Below are 16,729 nucleotides of genomic sequence, written 5' to 3'. Positions count from 1 at the left end.
CAAATTTTCCTAAATCAAATTACATAAACTTCTGTTACCGACATATCGAAAGTGAAGATAGGCCAATATACGAAAACCTGAGGAAGTTCATTCTACCCAGGTCCTGGGAATACACCTGGAACGATCAAATCGACGGCGTTTGTTCTAAGCTTGCGTCTGGTATTTTTTAGGTAATCTTGCTCAGTATTGCTCTTTAGATGTACTTTTAATAGCCTTTTTTGCTTTATGCTTACAAATATATTAAGGAATAAGGTTGCAGAGCAGTATTTTTAATATAAATTTCAAGTGATCAAGATATAAAAGAGAGATATTCGAATTCTTTCAAAATATAAGTCAGAGAGTCTTGCAGAGTTGTGTTCAGTGAGCTTGATTTGCTGACTTCACCCAGCCTTTACACACTCGAGGTAATAGTCTATGGCGCTTTTTTTTAGATTTAACCCAAGGTATAGGTATCCACGAGTGCATGGTACATTTCCAACTGACCGCCATCCATCCGAAGTTGTTGGTATGCTTATTAAACGGCTCCCTGACGCAATCAAAACATTAAATAATCCAAAAACTTTCAATTTAAGTTAAAACGCCTCTTTTTGTCACAAGTATTCTCTTCTGTTCACGAACTCATGGCAAACCCTTGTGTTATTTAATAATTAGAATTACGATAACACTGGTACTAAAGCTTGGTACTATTGTGAGTGAACTATTATAAAGATATGAATAGGAATGTGAACGAATAGGATTAATAAAATTAGTAAAATTGAAAAATGACTTTTAAAACTTTATTAAACATTTTAATTTCATATTTACGCTAATAAAGCATGGTTGCTGAGTTATTTTCCTTTAAAGTTCAGTTAGCAGTGAAAATGATGTTCAGATATTTGAAACATAACTTGCTGATCGTCAGATAATAGTCTACGGTTAGATTTAGAAAAGCCTTCAGTGGTAGCATCATATAAATACATTAGCTTAGATATTTATAGATTATCTTTTATCACATGAATAGTGAATTTCTGTTTCAAAGCCACTTTGTGAAGATATTCAGATATTTGCTTCCTTCGAAGTAACGTAATGTTATTACTTTGTTTTATTCTGACGGCCATGCATTATGCACTTCCTGTTTTTCACTAAAACCTTACAGTTACATTTGTATAATATATAAATATATGGTCATACCTGTAAGTTTGCAATAGTGGAGGAATTTCTTAAATTGAAGGAACAGCTACTGAGATAGCTTCGTAAGTGGACAACGTTTTACTATCAGGAGGGCATGTCTTCTCATATAACGAAATGTTCTGGTGTGTTGTGGTAGCTTGGAACACTAGATAAAATGTCATCCTGCTACTAGTCAGATAAAAATTAAGTGATTACGTTCATACGCTTTGCCCTTCGTTGAAATCTAGAAATTATGAGCCTTCAATATTAAATGCTCAAAACTAATTGTAAATATTTCACCATAAATATAACAATAAAACAGTGTATCATATAGTTTTAAAGTATTTTGTTTAATAAATAGTTCAAACTCAAAGCCATTGAAAATGGTAACAGTTTTTAAAAATAAATGCATTATTCATTTGTTCCAACCTGTCAAATCTGAAGCTCAGTAGTTTCTCTGGCAGCCTGATATTACTAGCCTCAAGGTCTATGGGGAATTTACCGTATTCACCTGCAACTCTCTCTTCGTATTCGTGTAGGGATTGCAATCACATTAGCTTCAAAAGCAAATTTCTCTTGCTTGCTGGGATTCGGCGTAGTGAATATATGGGCTCTACCAGCAAACAACCCTATGGCCTATATCACCAGCTTTATATTTTTATTATTTTCTTTGGGGGAGGGGAGACCAAAACTATACAACAAACCTCAAAAGAGAAACCTAAATAAGACTAGCTTTACCGAGAAGACAACCTTAGGATTAAACCAGCTTCTTAAACAAATATACCTCGTAAGCTTCATGTCAGATTTTGGGAACCCATGTTCACTTGTAACCCTACTACGGTACCCTGATTGAAATTTAAAGAATAAAAAACAGGCTAATTCGTTGTGTAACTATATCCTGAACCAAAGAATTGTAGTGGAAACCAATACACGTCAGCTTCCCTGAGATATTGCCCTCCTGGTAATATTGAGTGGCTTGTATGGCTTGTACCTCTTTCTTGGCATCCAAGTGACGGCTAGGTATATATGCCGGATTGCCGAGAACCCTATATCAATGGTCTCAAGATGGAACAGGTAATATACCAGGTGTGCACGCAAATTGCCTTGATCTATATTTTTTTTATTACAAAGAAATCTCAAAATTCACATTTGTTGACAATTTGGCAACCGACTATTGCTCATTAAATATCGTCATAGTTATGACATTATTTTTTTATTCCACGTATAGTAAAGTTATTTTATTAATTTTGGAATTTTCTGTTTTTCATAGTAATTACAACGCTAAAGAAACATTGGAAAATAAAATTCCGTCATTGAGGTGATTAATACGTGGCGGATTGGAATCACTGTTTTCATTATACGACCTCTAATAAAATTTAAAGATAATTATTTAAAATATGGACACGATTTTAAGATAATATTGATTATTATAATTTATATTATATAAGAATGTGTGTATGTCGAAAAACTTTTAAATATTTGGTACCTACAGATTTAACAGTTCTTGAGACAGAAAGATGTGGTTTTTACCACAAAACTAGTTTTTACATTTTAGAGTAATTTTTGTGTACAAATGTTTATTATGAGTCCACACACCTAATTTTGTTATTGTTTGATCTCGTATTTAAGGTTACAATACAATATGTTGTATAATTTTGAAGTATGAAATATCTATCGCAAGTAACTAAATTCGCTCTCCTATCGTAACGATTGAACAAAAATTATCTAGGTAATTTAGTTTATGGTACTATAGTTTTTAATACATACGGGTTATAAGGGGTGTGCATTAAATAACTGAAATAATAAAAAGCTCATTTTAGAAAAATTCCTTGCTTGGAAAAAATACGCTACTTTTGTGAAATTCTATTGTGTATTATGTGTTTTTTGTATTGTGAAAAAGTATTGGAATAATCTAACTGGTAATTAATTAATCTTAATATTCGTTTTATTTGATAATATCAGATTTAATAATATCTTTTTTCTAATTTTGAATTGTTTAGTGAGTGTACCTATGCACCTTTTTTAATCAGAGCAGACAATGTTCAAAATGCAATCAAAGAGGCATTCTATTCCCATTGGACTTCCAGTTAATATCTGTGATAGATGTAATTTTTGATGTTCTTCTGGAGTTCTTACAGGAAATGGTACACAATGAAGATGATTTTGCGACTTAGAAACATTATTCATGGTCATCACTACCACTAATTAATTAATTTAAGTGTGATATAACAAGGGTCAGCAGTACTCTTTATTTTCAATTTTAAATTGTATTTTACTTGAGTACGTTCTTATTGTTAACTTTTGAACACGTTGAAAGTATTAATCTATTCTCAGTCAAATCAACCTCAATGAACATAAGTGATTTTCTTCAAGCTCTATCAGCCACAGAGCCGTGAGTTATAGACTAACTGTCTGCCAACACTTTTTGTACCTCACATAAAAGTTAATTTAAGTTCTAAGTTTTCTTTTCTTTATACATTTCAACAATTCTGTCATTTAAATCAATATTGTAATTAATAACTTGCCTATTTCATTTTTACCACACTATCCTTTTAATATTTAATTTAAACGAAATTACAATTGTTAAGTTTAAAAAAATAACTTTCAGGGTCAGCAACTATTTTTGACAATTTCTTTTATAAAATTGCGTTTTAACATAAAATCAATAAGAATAACAAAAAACATTAAGTAAAAAACAATAAATATAATCCTTTATAACGTTTGAATACACATGTTACACACATTACAACAGGATCTGTATTATTTTAACATATAGCTCTAATTGGTACAATAATAATAAAATATACTCATCAATAGGTACAAAGTTACACGAAAATACTAAATCCAATAACAATTCAATAATATTAAACTATTTGTGTGGTCTATGATGTTGTCTCTGACACATTGAACATATAAATTTGAATTACTTTAACGTGATCCATATTAAAATCTTAATCGATGTTTGTCATGAATCATAATAATATAATCCCAAAAAAAAACAAAAAATTAAACTTTTGCACAGTTAGAATAATTATTTTTCCTTTATTGTTCTTAATATTTTGGCCTTATTAGGATAAAATAGTAGCCCTAAATTTATAGAAATTCATTCAAACTCCATTCAGAATTATTATTACATGCAATATGAAACAATATCAGGATTATATACAAAAATAGTATTTCAGTGAAATATGTGACGGATAGATAGTGATACGGTTTGTGAGTACTGTTTGTGAACTTTCCTCTAACAAACTGAGGCCTATTACACTTTCTAAAACCTTGTACTCCTAATATGGTGCAAATTTGTAACAGCTGTGACGAGATGGACACCTGTTCTCAGTGTACTGTTTATCACTTTATCGTTTATTATTTCACCATAGAAATATGTGACGGATAGATAGTGATACGGTTTGTGAGTACTGTTTGTGAACTTTCCTCTAACAAACTGAGGCCTATTACACTTTCTAAAACCTTGTACTCCTAATATGGTGCAAATTTGTAACAGCTGTGACGAGATGGACACCTGTTCTCAGTGTACTGTTTATCACTTTATCGTTTATTATTTCACCATAGAAATATGTGACGGATAGATAGTGATACGGTTTGTGAGTACTGTTTGTGAACTTTCCTCTAACAAACTGAGGCCTATTACACTTTCTAAAACCTTGTACTCCTAATATGGTGCAAATTTGTAACAGCTGTGACGAGATGGACACCTGTTCTCAGTGTACTGTTTATCACTTTATCGTTTATTAATTCACCATAGAAATATGTGACGGATAGATAGTGATACGGTTTGTGAGTACTGTTTGTGAACTTTCCTCTAACAAACTGAGGCCTATTACACTTTCTAAAACCTTGTACTCCTAATATGGTGCAAATTTGTAACAGCTGTGACGAGATGGACACCTGTTCTCAGTGTACTGTTTATCACTCTATCGTTTATTATTTCACCATAAAAATAGGAATTTGTTGATGATTCATAATTGTAAATTATTTTGACAATACATCCTAAAAATACTCTTTTATAAAATTACGATTTCATATTCCTACATACTATACAATAAATACTTTACTTTATTATAAAATTAAACACTTTAGAACAACCATTGTATCACAAAGCGAATATTCAATAAACGATCCATTATTGTATCATAATATAATGCAGTAAACCTCAAAACCGCCATTACCACTTGGTTTACAAATCTATTGTTGGTGAGGGGGGGGGGGTGCAGAGAGAGGTTTGCGGTCCCGTTACAGTTGAATGACTCCTCTAATTATGTTCTTCCACAATGATAATCAGGTATAGTATTATCATCTAAAAGCTTTTGGATTTCATTGATCAGATCGGATATATGTTCTAATTAAGTCTAGGCATATGAAACGGTCTATACACTTTATCAAAACATTTTATTTTGGGAACCTAGAGGCAACTTATGTTGTATAATCCATCTAGTTATTTATGAAATCAATGGATTAATTTCCCATAGAAAAAGAAATCGTTCACTAGCCAAAACTGTGTTCAAACAAAAATTTTGCTATATGTCCCATTTTTTAGCTTTATACACTTATAACCAACCGTCAGATGCCCAACTAATAGTTATATCAGCGTTGTAAAGAATGATATCTAAATACCCTAAGTCACAACATTCAGCCAAATAATCTCCTTTTATCTTGTTGGCTTAACCTAAACTTAACTTTTAGTTACGCTTTTGACGGTTGATTTTAATTCTATCAAGTCAAAAATGTTTTTAAAATTTTTAACCTTCCGATACAATTTTCAACCAAACAAAACCTAATACGGCTGAAAATGTCTTTCTTTAATAACCCAAATTCTAAGTTCCCTAATCCAAATTTTTTAATTTTTATTGGATATTTCCATTACAGGTATAATACGTTGGGATATGCATAGAGAGTATTTCTGCTTTTTATACTGCTAAATCCACGATGAAATCTAAGGATTTAATGAGTCAGGATATGAATTTTTGTGTGATATTGCTGAAACGCCAATCACGGCTTCATTAATATGGCTATTTTCAACAAACGTTTACCGCAGAATAATCCCATAGTGATTTTCAGCAAAAGCTTTTACGTCATAAGCTGTGAATTGTGTGTGGTTCAGTTACATTATGGTGAAAGTAGTAAATCGCCAACAGGGGCTTCGTGTTTTCATAATTTACAGATAGATTGTTCGATTGTTGGTTATGAGTTGGTCGCGTCATGGTATGCAATTGGATTAGCTGCAGATTTATAATTGTATAACAGTGGTGAGTTATTGGCTGGTTGTATGGCATTGCTTGTATCACTTGTAATTGTACAGATTATAATACATTCTATTAGAAAAGTTTAAACTGTCTCAGTCACCTAAGAAGCAACCTATTGTTTTTAGAATGAGATCGTCTGAAGTTTATTAAGTGTTGCATTATTAATTACATTTAATTTGGTATTATGCTGGCTTTGACTTTCTATGTGGGTATGAAAACGAAAATTGCTGCAAAAATAACTACCTAAAAAATGTTTCCCGTGGGAATTCCATGGTAATTTAAAACTTTAAGTCTTGTGGTAGGTAGGAGCTGTGTATTTATGTAATCTAACACCACAGGTAGGATGATTTACGTTTAATGCGACTTTTTTACTATGGAAAAACAGTGTAGCAGAGAAAACTTAAGAAAAAATATTTTCCTTGAGCTCAATGTAGTACAATGAAATTATACAGTGTAATAAACTCCCCCCCCCCTCCAGTGACTGCCTCTCCTTTACAAACAGTACATTACTACAATTATGTTTTTATGTTTTGTTTTATATACAGTATATTTAAGAATTAAAACTAGAAGAATTGTGTAAAGAATTATATTTAAAAATTATGATCAGGAAATAGACAAATAGATAGTTTAGGCATAACCTCCATAGAACCAAAAAGCAAGTTAATCAATTACAGGGAAGGCACTGAGCAACTGAGAAAATTAAAATCTCCTTTTTAATGTATTTCTAAATGTAGGCTACTCTACTTTTGCAAAAACGGTTGGTCTGGAGGCTTTGATATTTTAATAGCATGACTCATCGAATATACTTCAAATGATAGATATTGGCGGTTCACTGCTTTAAATGACATAGTCCCCCAATCATACATTTTGGGGGAATTCTAAGAGATCTAGTAACTTTAAATTTAAACGTTTTTATACTAAAATTAAAAATAATTATGAAAATTATGTGTCTGTGATGTGTGTGTTGGGGTGTTCATACAATTCAAAATAACGTCCAATAGGTTAGAATTTCACATTTTCAAACGGTACCATTATTGGATATAGAGGTACAAATTTCGTTTCTTAATAGTCTTGGTTTTTATTGTCTAAGGGTTTGCAAAGCCTATCACTCGAGGAGCTGAGAAAAATTAATTTCTGTTTGTGTGTCGGTCTAACTTTCTGTCCGCATGATACCTCTAAAATTAACTCATCTACAAACTTTACATTTTGCATGAAAATTGATTTCAATATAAGTAATACCCAGTTCGATGATGGAGCTATCAATCCAATGTTAACTTTGGTGACAAGATTTGATTTCAGCGCACTCTTTTCTTGTAGTATCCTCTTGAGGTAGCTCTTACCAGAATTGTTATTATTTAAAAACAGGTATTAAACCTAATTCAATAAAGAAAAACAGGACTGTATCATGTGGCAATATATACCTTGTGGAAGACTTTATCTGCAGGCTTTAAATTTAGCATTAAATTTTAATTTTCCACCCAGGCAAAAATGAGTTGCTTGATGGTGCGTGTCTAACCATGGAGTTCGGCTGTGCTTCGTTGAAACCTATCATTCAGTAGGCTGACAGAATACCTCTATTGTCTGCTAGGGAATGTTAAACTTTCGTTTTTGTATGTCTATCTGTGCTCACAACGTCTTGAGAATAAAATGCGCTCTTAACTACAAATGTTTAATTTTACCTCAGCGAAGCCCATTACGCGTCACGTGATATGACGTATTCCTAGCTTTGTTATCGAGATTTTCAATTTGAACTATCACTATATGGGTCATCTTATTTAACGATTTAGAATTGTACCCAAATGTCAGTTATTTATGAGAGTGGGTAATTGTTAATTACATTAAAAATATCTTTAGTTTCTCAAAGTAAATTTTAAAATTCTCATCCGTTTTAAAGTTAAGGTGAGGGGTGGGACTTTCGGGACAGCCGGTATAAATGTACTTCTTTAACCGATAAATGGAAAACAAGTTACAAATTTTAACCCGTTATGAACACATACAAACCAACTAGTTCACTGCATAGTTAAATAAATAGTTCAATATACATAATTGATATACTTAATGTACCTTTATTTAATGTTCAGTATTTAACAAAATATCAATTTTTTCCCATCCTAATGGCATATTAACGTTTTCGTAAATATTGTCTCGAAGTACTGGTAATAAATTAAAATCTTCAGCAGGAGCTGGTGTTTACATTTCCAGGATAGTATAAGAATATCCTAGTATAAGTAATATTAAGGCAGTAGTAAAGGTTTAGAAAATTTTTAACATGACTTGATAAATCCAGAAATAACTAGAATTATATCAAATTATTTTTTACTACATTTTGGAACACACCTAGTCTGTAAAAATCGGCAATCGTTGTTAACTGAGTTGTTTTATAATCAATAAAATAAATTTGGTGGGTACAGAAATACATGGCACAAGTAAATTGTTATAAGTACAGTACTCATATAGTGCATGAGTAGTTTATTTCGCACTTGTTTCTAACGTTACAATAGTTGTAGTTTATCATTGCCACCCTTGCCATACTATGATGTAACGGTTTGTGTGCAGGAGACTACTGCGAAGAAGAAACGAACGAATGTAGTTCCTGGCCCTGTTTCAACGATGGCACGTGTGTGGATGGTATCAACGACTACAAATGCGTTTGTCCGCCGGGCTACACGGGACGTCGGTGTGACATCGACCTGGGTCTGTGTTTCATATACCGTTCTGCCTTAACAGAGGCGAAAACAAACAATACTTTTACACCAGAGCAGAGTTTCGCATGCAATATTACTTCTTATAAACAGTGTAATGCTTACTGCACCATTCCGCTACAACTGTTTTAGGATTTACACTTTTTTCAAGAATAATGTTATGCTTTTAATATTGTTTAATCATTGCATTTATGTACTTACAGTATCAATTTGACAACCAGTTTTATGCCACACATGGCAATTTTGTCGGATGAGTTTTATTTTAGTAGTATCATTTTATGTGATAAATTTAAGTATTTTATATTATATTTTATAAATTATTAAATACCTTCTGAATATTTTACTCTTAAATAATGTTACACTTTCATGAACCATGTATGAAGCTTATATCTTGTATCTTGTTTCCATTCGCAACTAAATCCCCTATCTGACCAAAAAATGTTCAGTTCTCGGCAAATTTTACTCATCTCGCTTATTGACTGGGAAACGCAACCAGAGGGTTAATTTACCTCATGATCTACCCAAGTACCAGGTATACTTGTAACCTCTTTCTAACCCAAATTCCGAATTTTGATAACGCCTAAATTTAGTGAAAACTGCACTTGATGTGAGAAAAAAAGTTCAAATCACTCACTACTTCCGTAAATATGAAGTTATTTTCTTTCATTATACAGGTAGTATGTTATGATTAGGGGTGGAAAGTTCTTTCTATGCTTAACAAAAGATGTCGATTTACGCTTCAAAAACCTTAAATACGTTTGGATAAATTCTTGAAAATTAAAATTTAGCCTAAATATTTATCATTTCTCACGTTTTCATTCTTCAAATGTTATTGGATGATCATGGTAGAATTTTCGCAGCAATTTCTTTACGGATTATACAAAATATATTACAATCTCTTACTATATACCAACAGATCCTTTATCTATGTTTATACACTAAAATAATGCACAAGATTGAAATGTATTAAATCAGGCGTTTTAGTTACCAAACATAACTCAAACAAGTATTTGTAATTTTCATAATATGCTAATCAATAATAAATTTCAAATTTTGCATCAAATTTTATATGTTCAAAATCAATTAATGGCGTAACAATGTTATTTGATTAGAATATGAACGATAAACATGTCCATTTGTTTATCATTCGTCTGAATGATTTGGAACCCAATCCTGCACAGACGTTATGGTATGCATACAAGTATGGGCGAATAGCACACTGAGAACAAAAAGTTCATAAGTGACATCATAATAGCATTCTCCAAACTTAACATTGAATTAAATATTTCACGTTATTTTATTTATGCCAATAGGTAAAGCCATTACACACACATATATATATATATATATATATATATATATATATATATATATATATATACGATCAATATTAGTTCAAGAAAGGCAAATACAATGTAGATATGTGTACAGTGTAAGTTTTAATATGATAATAATAATATAATCAACTCAGTATGTACATTGGACTTATAAGAAAATAATCGTGCGACAAAACAATAACTAATAGGGTAACTAGTAACAGTAAAACAATTATCCTTTCTGAGTTAGACTGATATCAAGTTTTCTCAGTTCCCGACCAAAGGAAGCAGCAGTCATTTGAAAAATCAACCTTTTATGTCAGATTACCTTCTTATTTTAGACGAGGTTCTATACTGTAGTATGCGTACTTCATCGACAACTGCGTTTTGACTAAGATATCTTGGAATCGTGTGAATATCGAAGTATGGCAGCCAATTTGACTGAGGATGAAGAATCGTATACTTCACCAACAAAAATCCTGCCCAAAAACGTGTTAATGGCTCTAGCGAATGTAAACTCATTACTATTACTCTATCTTCGAGAGCAATGAAGTAACTGTAGCAACTTTGACATTAATCAGTCCTGTCGTGCTAGGTTGGACCCTTTATATCATGCCGCAATGACTATCCTGATAAGACGACCAGATAACACAACTAAAATCAAATTAAGTGGACCAAACGTAGTATACAAGAATCTAAGAGTAAAGTAAGATAAGCCCCATCTCTCGTAGATCAAAAATAAGTTAGATTTTGCACATTTACTGCAGACGATTAAATTGGGCAACATGGCAACTCACAGGTCCTTCATCATGATACGATTTAATTTGGTACTATCTATAGTATAATTATTTAGCTGAGGAACTAGAAGTCGGTGAAAGATTACATTTAGGTAAGTTGAGCTCTACTTTATTTTCACGACATCTTCTGGGAACCTCATCTAGAGCTATCCTGTAAAAGCTGTATATCAAAGTAAGAAGAAACCTCTTGTAATAGTTTAGTATCATCCGCAAAAGCAGGTACTTTACATTTATCCTTTGAGTTATATAATTAATAAACATGTTTAAGTGTTTTCGTTCCAAAAGTGAACGTTGTGGTACTATAAATAAAACAGGAATAGAGACTGAGGTGGCTCCCAAATCTCACCATCTTCTATCAGTCAAATTATTACAAAACTATTCAAAAAGATGGTAATAGTATATCCCAATAACTCTAAGCTACCCAGTTTTAACTTTACACTTTGTGTTGCACATATAGTGACTAAGCTTTATATTTCAGCTTAGTTACGTCACTAATGCCACCAAAAGCGTTTGAAAAATCTAAATATAAAGCATCAAGTTGATTAGTTTTAACGTCAATTATAACGACAACAATGTGGAATATAGTCAGGTTTGTAAATTATTTTTTCGGTCTGAGTCTATGCTGCTTCACACAGTGATCTTGGATACAATATTTTTCTATCAAGCTCCGATTTTTCAAAGACCTAAGCCTCAACTGATTGGACGATTACGGCTATGTGGTTAGGTATATTCTCGGAATAATTCGATTTAAGTATAATATTTATATATTCTGTTACGTTATATTTTTTACTCAATGTCATTTGGCATTAGATAACCTTGTGCGCATTTGGCATTAGTGCCTTTTGTCCTGTCTCTTCATTTTGTAAATCGCTCTTGGACAGTTAGTTCTCTGAACGCAATCGATACACACTTTTTCTATAACTTCACAACATTTGATGATACTCAGCAAGCTACTGAAAGTAAAATTAATTAATTACCAAAACACTATTTTTATCCCAAACGGTCTATAAACCTGAATTTTATCCTTTTGCAATTAACTTTTCATTCTACCTTTATCACGTAGTGAATGTTGTTCAGTAAACTATCACCTGCACAAGTCTAGTGGTGTCTGCGTGTTACATTTGATCTGATTAAGGCGTAATTACTCTCATCTAAATTTAAATTACCGGCATACCAAACGGTCTCTCCCGAGCTTAAAATGGCGGGACTATGGCCATTTGGTGGTCCTTTTGCTAGTGGTTTACATTGAACCTCAGTGGCTTTGTTTTTCTAAATCCATACATGGACTGTAAGGGGTAGTACACTCGGTTCTGGGGCTCACGAAAGGGCTTGCTTTCCCAGATAGAGCATTAAATATGTACAGTACATCCATGGTAGCTTTTACCATGCTGTGTACAATGTGAACTTAACCATATACCTGCCATTTATATATCGATGTGTGAAACTATATGGTAGAAGTTTTATTCAAAGAGTGAAATACATCAGCACGACCAGATTTAACAGTTAGTTGCTTTAATCAAAAAAAATGAAACTCGTGTTTGCCTCGTGAAACAAATTAAGTACTGTATTTGCATATTCACATAACTAAAGAAAGAATAAGAGTAAAGAAAACAGGATATATGTGTGATATTAAGTTTTTATCTCTAAAATGATGTACTGTATGTAATTTATATGAATTTGCAGAATAAATTGATGAAAACAATCATTCTTTTTTGGCCCATATCTAGGACTCTGCTGGGTACAGTGATTTTCACACTCCTAGCTACATTATTAGTTCTCTCAACGAATTTTGAGAAAACCTGAAACGCTGTACTCATTCTTCCCTTATTATTATATGTAACACAATATTCGAGAAAATTGATACATCCGTTTAAATATAAATGTATTATTATTTAAGGTACATTTTCTTCTTAAAAATTATTGCTTTAATCTCAGCAAGGGGTAGGCGTACTTCAAATATTGAACATGTTTTCCTATAGTACTACTGTTTTTATGTCAATAACATCTTTATCAAGAAGAGCGAGACATTATACTTCGAGAAATAAATCGACACTCACCTTTTTCTATTACAATTAAAGTAAAATTAAATACTATTATAATATTAAACAAGACTGCTTTAAAGTAGCAAACCAGGTTTAAAGCATTTCCCCCAGCCCTTGATAAACTAAAAAGTGATAAAACCTAATGTACGCTAAGATTTGTTTTGATGGTAGTTCTTAAAATTTTCTTTCATTTGTATTTCAATAAGAATCTTTTATTTTGAATTAGTTTTGGATAGTTATTAATAATAACAGATATTTTGTTTACTCTTTTTGGTAGTGTGCCTTATTTAGACGTAAGCGGTGGCTAAGAAAAAGTATCCCCCACAGGTTTTAAACCTGGTTTAAAATAAAAGATTGTTAATATTACGTACAATTGTAATTTTAAACTCTAAATAGATATTTTGTATCTCATATCGATAAGATGAAAAAACTCAAAACATAAAATGCCTCCACTGTTACAAAATCTGTTTCATAATAACTAACATGGCAAACATATTTCTTAATAATGTTTAGATATGTCATTTAATATTGAAAATGCCGTTGTGCCAGCCAACCAAATATTTTTTTAGAGTGGTGTTCATTATATCTAACCACTTAGATAACGAACGAGAACGAGGTTAAGTGGTAGAGAGTACTTTATAGTCCTAACTTCGCCTCTAATAAAGACATTTTTCATTTCATTTCACTTCGCACAATTCAAGCGTTATGTGAAATTTGAACCCAAAAATTTGAAATAGTTGGTGTTTCAAAACCATGTAAAATGTTTGATTTGTTGTTCTTTGATTTCATCGAATAAGAGAAACAGGATTTTAAAATTATATTGATTAACTTTAATATTTGTGCGTTATATATTTTAACCTTAAAATACAAACAGATGGCAAATATTTATCTAAGCGAATTTTGTCTCCTATTGATATTCTAATACTTTCATACAACTCAGAGTGTCATGAAAATGATTGAATTGGTGCTTTTAACCATGGCCCCGTAATTACAATAGAATAAACTTTTTCCAATGAAGCATGACATGATAATTACTGTTTGAAGTGGGAAACTGGTAGTATAATAATAAAAAGCTTACGTAAAACATGTAATCTTATATCATAAGCATGTTTTAAGCTGTGTTTAAGTCTGTATATATGTTTTTTCGTATACATTTTCAGATATGTGTGCTGAAAAGCCTTGTAAGAACGGTGGCATATGTGTGGAGAAAACGAATAAAATAATTTGCAACTGTCCACCTGGGTATAATGGAACCTATTGTCAACTGAAAGGTAAATTATATTTCAATTATATTTTGGAGCAATAAATTCAAAATATCTAAGCTTCTTCATTTTCATTGCTTTTAAAGTTTACATTTTTACTTCTAAAACGATTAACATCCATCAAGAAACATCCAAGAATACCATGCCATTTACATCTTCAAGAATAGCAATAAACTGTGTGACTATGCCTCTGCACACAAAATTTTTGACTCTATTTCCAAAGAAAGTGGAGCGGGCGATGTGATGTGAGACAATACATTCCAATTTTACGATTTTGCAACGGTTTTTAATAAACCACAAAAGACTTTTGGATTTCTAAATCTAAGTATTTTGAAATTTCCCTTTACCACTCTTGTTAAATTGTAATTGGTGAATACTTTCATAGTTATCAAAACATTACCAAAAAACCATATCTCGTAGTACGCTGGATGCTTTCGTTTATTCGGCTGCTTCAGATCCTGTACACTGCGTAAGTGATATGCAGGAGATTTAAAATTATTCACTACCATCTCAGCTCTCTTTTTTGAAATATGAGAGATTACTGATAGTCCACTCGAGTTTATGTAAGGGATAACAAAGCTTTATATATTAGTCTCGGTTAAAAGCGCTCGTAAAATGGCCGTTTGCATAGCTCTCATCTTGTCTGTAACTGATCAACATTCCCGGAACAGACAATTTTTCCTTTTTAGGCAGTATCTGGATATTTCAAACAAAGTATATCTAAAACATGAGCAAATAAATGACGAAAAATGTACTGCTCAACAGTGAAAACTCGATTCTCCCGGAAACGAGGTGTTTACCGAGCAATTAACTGCACTATACCGCGAACGTTATGTGGCAATATCACAATGGTGTCTACATTAATTTGTCGTCGGTATCTCATAGTAGCTCGAAGGACTATTTCAACAAAACAACTTTTACCCCAGAAACGTTTACTTTTGTGCTGAAATTTCTATTGCACAGTGGAATTTACACGAGAGATCTATTATGACAAATCATTTACAGGTTATTATTAAAGAAGAATTGCAATTTTTTATTAAAAACATTTTATGAATATATAATAAACTATTGAAGTATACATTGCTCTCATATACATTACTTATTTTACAATTTAAATATTTCAAACTTTATAAATATTTCAAACTGCATAAATCCTAAACATTTAGCCACATATTGTTCAATATATTTTTAATTTCATGCTAAAATCACAAAAATTTTAACAATAACCAAATAAAAAAAGTAGAATACAAAAGCCGAAAATAATAATCTAATGGTACTTTAAAGCCATTTGCTAAATAATATTGTTTTCATACTAATTACTTCTTGTGCCATGTTTGTTTTTCAGAAAGGTGCTCACCTGACGTACAAAATACAAAGAAAGGAACATTTGTATGGCCTGAGGTGGAGTTCAATACTACAGTACAGTTGGAATGCCCGTTCGGACTGTTATCCAGCGTAGTGCGAGATTACAAGGGCCAAGACCTATCGTACAAGTCGAAAACGAAAAAGACAATAAATAAAGAAAATGCGGATTCATTATTTTTGTCTGATGATGAAAGAGGAAAAAAAGAAGCTAAAATACAGAACCAGTTGTCTAGAACCGGGAAAGCTTTTGCAGAGAGATCGTGTCTCGTGATGGGAGATAGGGTTGTTTGGTCTCCTGTCCAGGACTCTAACTGTGAGGAAGAGGTAAGACCTGCCAAATGTTTTTATTGTAGGACTAGAGGCAAATCCTTTTAACCCTCATAAGAGTATTGTAACTAATTATGAGGTATTTTTTGTAGGGCTACTCAGTCGCTGAACAGTTAACCCTTCGACTAGAGAATCTTACTAGACTACCGTCCCAGATCAACGCATCTATGTTCTTAGAAGCAACTAGTCAGTTAAGACAGGTGCTTACTTATGCACTTGTAGACAAAAAAGTAAGTTTTAGTCAAAAATACTTTTGCTTATTTTTAAGAGGATCCCAGATTACTTCTGCAGAACAAAATTCTTCAATATAGCCTAATTTAGAATGTAATTTGCACAATGAAATTCTAGTTAAAGCTCTATCTTTCATACTAGTGAATTTGAACCCAAAATAATTAGAAGATCAATGAATGTGCATAGCTACTTTCTAAGATAATAATTTTCAGAAATTAGTGAATAAAACAAACAATCCCTATCTTTTTAGTTCGTTGTTTTTAGTTCACAGGCTTTG

At 32.0% G+C, this 16,729-nt stretch overlaps 1 protein-coding gene across 3 annotated transcripts in view; it reads left to right on the top strand.

Moving 5' to 3' along the window:
- LOC124369085 (latrophilin-like protein LAT-2) overlaps positions 1-16,729 on the top strand; it is a 381,707-nt gene that overhangs the window by 326,169 nt on the left and 38,809 nt on the right. For all 3 annotated transcript variants that reach the window (XM_046826807.1, XM_046826804.1, XM_046826808.1), the window contains 4 exons: positions 8,967-9,104; positions 14,428-14,538; positions 15,875-16,218; positions 16,314-16,451. In XM_046826807.1, coding sequence (XP_046682763.1) covers positions 8,967-9,104; positions 14,428-14,538; positions 15,875-16,218; positions 16,314-16,451 — 731 coding nt within the window. The remainder of the gene's footprint in view (positions 1-8,966; positions 9,105-14,427; positions 14,539-15,874; positions 16,219-16,313; positions 16,452-16,729) is intronic.

Source organism: Homalodisca vitripennis, chromosome X (assembly GCF_021130785.1).
Source record: "Homalodisca vitripennis isolate AUS2020 chromosome X, UT_GWSS_2.1, whole genome shotgun sequence".
Classification (NCBI taxonomy): Eukaryota; Metazoa; Arthropoda; class Insecta; order Hemiptera; family Cicadellidae; genus Homalodisca; species Homalodisca vitripennis.
This window is presented reverse-complemented; position numbering and strand designations above follow the sequence as displayed.